The sequence below is a fragment of the Nannospalax galili genome, unplaced genomic scaffold, assembly GCF_000622305.1.
Source record: "Nannospalax galili isolate Female #2095 unplaced genomic scaffold, S.galili_v1.0 scaffold976, whole genome shotgun sequence".
NCBI lineage: Eukaryota > Metazoa > Chordata > Mammalia > Rodentia > Spalacidae > Nannospalax > Nannospalax galili.
In genome coordinates, this window is record NW_008339381.1 from 1,924,173 (window position 1) to 1,930,697 (window position 6,525).

General features: G+C 39.3%; 1 protein-coding gene across 1 annotated transcript in view; it reads right to left on the reverse strand.

Annotated features, from left to right (window-relative positions):
• Cubn (cubilin) overlaps positions 1-6,525 on the reverse strand; it is a 291,759-nt gene that overhangs the window by 269,670 nt on the left and 15,564 nt on the right. Inside the window, exons 9-12 of the mRNA XM_008833899.3 lie at positions 5,615-5,746; positions 4,507-4,602; positions 1,245-1,363; positions 653-839 (exon numbers count right to left, since the gene is read on the reverse strand). Of these exons, the coding sequence (XP_008832121.1) occupies positions 653-839; positions 1,245-1,363; positions 4,507-4,602; positions 5,615-5,746 (534 nt within the window). The remainder of the gene's footprint in view (positions 1-652; positions 840-1,244; positions 1,364-4,506; positions 4,603-5,614; positions 5,747-6,525) is intronic.

Below are 6,525 nucleotides of genomic sequence, written 5' to 3' on the forward strand. Positions count from 1 at the left end.
TATATATATATATATCAATACGTAGTTGAAACATATATATGGAACAGATATCTGGGTAGGAAATGAAGGAGGATTTTGCATATAGGGTCATAGGAGAAATACCCCAAATAAAAGAACACAGTGGAAATATAGTGGCACGGGGGTCAGGTGGCAAAAGAAATCTGTCTGGCTTGAATGAAAGCATTTCTGGGCAGCTGGAGGAAAGGTGACATGGATAGAGTGAAGGCTGGTCATACAAGAAAATGAAAAACAATCCCAATCTCTATTTAACTGTGCAATGAGGAACCAGTGTGTGTCACCAAATAGGAGAGTGGTGATTAAAGTTTGGTATTTTGGGAAAATTTAATGGCTGCCATGCAGAAAGTGTTCCTTTAGGAAAACGCAAAGGACAATTCTTTAGTATGTTTTACACTCAGAAAACACATAATGAACACGGTAAGCACTAACAATACTGAAGAAAAAAGTCCTCTGGTTTAAAATGAAACAAAGATCCACCTTATGAATTTATGCCCTTCCTTCAAGGAGAGGAAGGGTTCTCAGCATCTAAATGAGAGAGGAAAGTAGGCTGAGCTGGCAAATATGCAAAAGACCTCACTGGAGAATGGTACTGCTAAGCTGTGAGCATCTCTGGTTCAAGAAGCACCCCTCATACCTTGCTGGGGGATCTGACAGTAATAGCCAGTCCAGGAGCCTGTGCAATCACAAGTGAAGCCACTAATGCCATCAACACAGGTCCCCCCGTTCAAACAGGGGCTGCTCAGACACTCATTAATGTTTTCTGTGCAGTTGGTTCCAGACCAGCCTGGCTCACACTTACAAAAATAACCAGAGACTGTGTCCTAAGGAGAAATGAAAACATAATACCATAAAACAAATGGGCAAACAATACAACAGAACTAACTCAATAAAATGACAACAAAAGATCTGTATTTAACCGGAGTTGAGCCACACCATGTATTTTCCAATAGACAAATTTATCGGTTGCTATGTATAACTAGTCATATTTGTTTCCATCCAATTGTACGTTGTACTTACTATTTTGAAAACCACTTTGATAAAAAATTAATTCACTGGCTTATTGGTTTTCCTAGAAACTAAAGTTACTACCTGTCTGTTGTCTGAGAATTAGAGACTTTAATACAAAGCTTGAGTTGTTATCTTAAAACTTATGAATCACATAAAATATACTACTGAGACTAAAATCATTTGCAAGTTTTCCACACCCCAGGAAGAGGAAGACTCACTGTGCACTGTCCATTTACACACGGGTCACTTGAACAAGTACTACTGAGCTGTGCACAACCATTTGGTCCATAACCATATCCTGTATATCCTGGGGGACAGATACAAAGAGGCAAGGAACCTGTTTACGAACAAAAAAGGAAGCAGTAAGCGCAGGTATCCTCCCAGGTGCAGAGCAGCACGAATCTCAGCTCTGCAGTGCAGTAAGAACCCAGCACTGTCATGTTCACATATTCCTAAGGGCATGCAAGGCAAGGAGAAAGTAAAAACACTGAATGCTTCTAATGTCTTACACAGGAGTTAATAATGCTGTTGTCTCATACAACAGATGGTCCTGAGCTACATACAAGTGACAAGAACACAAAAAGAAGATGGGAGTTCCTCATCAGGGAGGGATTGTTAGTAAAATTAGGAGTCTTACGACAATAGTTGCAAGCATGATATATACGTATGTATCTACAGATATAGAAAGAGTGCTTTAATCCTCTAGATAACCCCATAAACAGACGTTACTATAACTTTGCATCTTACAGATAACGATAAAGCACACAGACTGTCCTAAGGACACATGGCTTGAATGGAAAGAGTCAACAGAAGCTTTGTCTGCAAGCTACCAGGTGCACCCCAGGGGCAGCATCTAAACGGGCAGTTTCACATATTCAAGGCTGTGCACATGCAGATTGTGTGTTTCCAGCTTCAAGCAAAATGAATCTGAGGTTTTTAAAGGGTTTGCCATGAGACCACAGCTGAAAACAATGCAGTAACACAACGAACAGGATGGAAATACCAAAGCTCCTCCCACGATCCTTAACCTCTCCTCACCTGCCATGCACAAAATTAAAGCAACGATTATCTAAGAGGCCTGGGAAAGAACTTGGTCACAAAGAATTAAAAACTGATTAATCTTGGGGACCGGAGAGATGACTCAGGGGTTAAGAATACTGGCTGCTCTTGCAGAGGACCAGGGTTTGGGTCCCAGCACCCACATGGCGGCTAACCATCCATAACATAACTTCAGTTCCAGGGGCATCTGACACCCTCTTCTGCACAACATGGGTGCACTTACATACACACAGGCACAAAACTCAAACACATAGTATAAAAGTAAATAAACCTAGCACTCGGGAGGCAGAGGCAGGCGGATCTCTGTGTGTTCAAGGCCAGCTTGTCTACATAGTGAGTTCCAGGACAGCTGGGACTACAGTGAGACCCTGTCTCACAAAGACCAAAAAACAAAAAAAAAAAAAAAAAAGTAAATCAGTAAATAAAATTAAAAGTAATGATTGAGGGGACTGGAGGGATGGCTCAGCAGTTAAGAGCACTGGCTGTTCTTGCAGAGGACCTGGGTTTGATTCCCAGCACCCACATGGTGGCTAACAACTGTCCATAACTCCAGTTCCAGGGGATCCAACACCCTCTTCTGACCTTCGTGGACAACATTTATTTAAAAAAATAAAATACACAGGTATCTTTCTACAAAAATGGGTGCATAGAGATACGTTCTTTTAAGTAATTATTTCTCTAAAAATATTTACTGGGAGAAAATGGCTTAAAGAAACTCAACACCGTTACAACTTTACCTGTTGAATGAGTTTAGAGATCGCAATAAAGAAGATAAAGTTAAAAGTATGTAAAGTGCTGCTTATGTCACCAATGATACAGCTGTCTCCTATACTAAAACGGAGTTCTCCTCATAGTAGCACCTGTTTCAAACACTTTATCGATATGGACTCATTTCATTCTCCCAAGAACCCTATGAAATGGTGCTGTTACTTCACAGAAGGAAGACCAGAAACACAAATAGTGTCTTGACTTGGACATGCAGTAAGAATATGGTAGAACCGAGAGAGAAATTAGTTTTCTTTAAGAAATTCTGCTCTAGATCACATCAGTATACAGTTAAATCCTTAATAAACATTTGGTCACAGTGTGTATGATGCATATGAATTTATATGTCTAGGCCTGTGTATATGTATATACTCTTATTTGTACCTACATATTAAAGACATGTTATTAAGAATAAAAACGAAATTTTGAAATAGTAAGGACTATGTTAAATAAGTGAGTTGCAGCTATTCAACTGAACAAAAATAATTTAGGTTTCAATTTGATACCATAAATTAACAAAAATTCTAAAACTACTAAAGATGTAGTTTTAAAATAAATACAAAAGTGCCAGAGAAAATGTACTAGATTAATTGCAGAGTTCGATGTTAAAGACTTTTCTCAAGATGACTCTAAGAGGAGAAAAAGATTCATTTTGGGCTATAACATATTTGATTTTCTAAATAGAAAATACGTACATGAAATCAAGAAAGCAACATGCCATGAAAAAAACTCTTGTAAAACATGAGACAGGTGGTAAGACACCATCTGTAGAACATAATGAAAAGTTTCAAATGAGTAAGAAAACAAGTGATCAAAGCATAGGAACAAACGAAAAACTAGTTGATAAAAATGTGAAAATTATTCATTAGCAATAAAAAAGTGCAGATAAAAATAATGGGCAACAATTTTTTGCTTCTAAAATGGACCAAGATGAAAAAGAATAGTATCTATGATGGTCATATTGGGTAAATAACTATTTCAAGTTCTGTGGGTTAGTAAATACAATGCGCCACAGTTCTCAGAGAAATACATCGCTGTATTAACAGACGAGTCCTCTTTCATGCAGCACAGCAAACCCTGCAGGGTCTAGATCTCCCTAGAGTCAGTCCCCTCCTTAGTCATAAACTCCTTGTTCAGCTGAATTCATGATACTTGAAATACTTTCAATACCTCGTAGCCCTCCTCTGCTGCCAGGCATGGCCATGGGACACAGTGTTAGCCAACAGCACTGAAACGAAATGCTGTTCAAGGGACATGGCCTGGCCTCCTCCTTCTCTCCACCCTGCCTACTAGAATAAAGTCATTAATTAATTATTTGGCTTAATTACCTTGGGAGTCAATTCCTAAATCAGAGTATATCATGAAAGAGTGTAGCCTATTGCATATTTTAATAATTCATGTGTATGGGTTTATAATGTGGATTGGCTTTTGTTTGGAAGTTCAAAATAAGAATTTTGACAGCTGGGAGGGGTGGCTCATGCCTATGGTACCGGCACTTGGGAGTTGGGGCAGGAGGACTGTATGATTTCCAGGCTAGCCTGGGCTAGAGAATCAGAAAAGGAAGCATTTTAAGGAGGAATATTTTATTTTCAAGGTGTAGAATTATTTAAAAGATTTGATTAAAACACTCAAGGGCAAAGAGAGGTGAGCCGTTACCTAGAGTTGAGGAGCAGGATGCATCTGGGTGACAGCCTCCATTATTGACGGAGCAGATGTCCAGGAGAGTGCACACTCTTCCATCACCACTGTATCCTGAACAAAGCGGGGCAGGGGGTAAGAAATGGTGTCAAGAGTCTGGGAGAAAGACAGTGCCCATCTGAGACTCAGAGCCCAGATGCTGCAGACAGCTTGCTATCCAAAAAGATGCAGATATAAATGCCACAAACAAAACTCCATCAGGAGGAAAAAGAAGAACTAGTAAAGGGAGCTCATAACCAATGCTCTGTTTATAACGAGTGTGTGTGTGCGTGTGTGTGTGTGTGCATGTGTGTGTGTGTACGTGTGCGTGTGTGTGTGTGCCCATTAGGAGTCTTAAAATGTCAAACAAGTTTTAATTTCAGTGGCTGATATTCTTGGTGGTAAATTATTAGAGAAGTCTAAAATACTATTGATTCATGTTATTAGAACACAAATAGGTTGGCTTATTGCTTATAACTCTGAATTTCTTGGCTAGCAATTTAATTTAAATTAGAGAACAGTAGTAATGACTTCTTTTAAAAGAAAAAGGAAACTAAAAAATATATATAGTACATGTCTATGAATCTTACCTGTGAAATATCCCATGAGTGTAACATTTTAATAAACTATATGTAGTAACAATGGGGAAATAGAGCTGAAGATTCAGAAAAAATTTCCAATCTGTATTATTTGGTGGCAATTTCACAGTTCATAAAAGCCAGTTTGCTATTATTAAAATAGTTTTCGACTGCTTTTTTATGTTATTATGATAATGTATTCTAAGTCTACAAGTTAAAAGTCCTACACCATTCTGTGTCTTGTCTTAGAAGTCTTTTTTTTTTTTTGAGTCAGGGTCTCCCTGTAGCCCCAACTGGCCTGGAACTCACTATATAGACCAGGCTGGCCTTGAACTCGGAGAGATCCGCCTGCTTTGGCCTCCCAAGTGCTTTTAAAGTGAGCACAAGATTCTGTTTTACGTTTTAAGGTTCTGTTTTGATGGCATACTCTTTGCAGTGTCTACTGCTTGGGATCTGAGCCTCAGACAGGCATGTTTCTGGTAATGATATCAGGAAACCTGGTGCCATACCTGCTGGGCAGTTTCCACAGGTAAAAGATCCAGGTGTGTTCTGACACGGAACAGGGGGAGCCACTGAACAGCCGCCATTGTTTATATCACACTCATTTATATCTTGACATTCATACCCATTTCCTTGCCAGCCTAGAAAAACACAGCATTTAAAAGATTAGCACTGTTGACAGTTTAACAAGGAAGAAATGCAGCTGGTTAAGACACATAAAACTTGTTCTGGGTCACCAACAAGTCGCAGCAGGTAAGGGCACTTGCCTCCAAACCTGATGGCCTGAATTTGATCCCCTGGAACAACATGGTGGAAGGAGAAAACTGACTCTCAAAAGTTGTTCTCTGAGCTCCTTATGTGCTACGACATCTCCATGTGCTGTGACATCTCCCCACAAGCACAGATACATAAATGTAATACAAATGTAATTAAACAAAAATTTGTTCTATAAAAAAACTGCAGATTAAAATGAGATGCACCTTACAGATTGTCTAAAAAATGTTTTAAAGTCTTAGAATCAAATTCTGGCAAAGTAGCGGGTAATTGGGGTCCACTTACAGACTGGTAGTTGAATGCTAATACAGCCAATTGGAAAGAGATCTGGTGATATTAACATTTCTAAAATAAATACACTTTGGCTAATAATTCCACTTCTTCTTTGGTGATAAACTAGCAACCTACTAAAAAGTAGGTAAGAGTGGGGTTGGAGAGATGGCTCAGTGGTTAAGAAAACTGGTTGTTCTTGCAGAAGACCCGGGTTCGAATCCCAGCACCCCACATGGCTGCTAAACTGTCCATAACTCCAGTCCCAAGGGATCCAACAGCCTCTTCTGTCCTCTGTGGGCACTGCATGACATGGGTGCACTTACCTACATGCAAGCAATACACGCATACACATAAAACAAAAATAATAAATAAA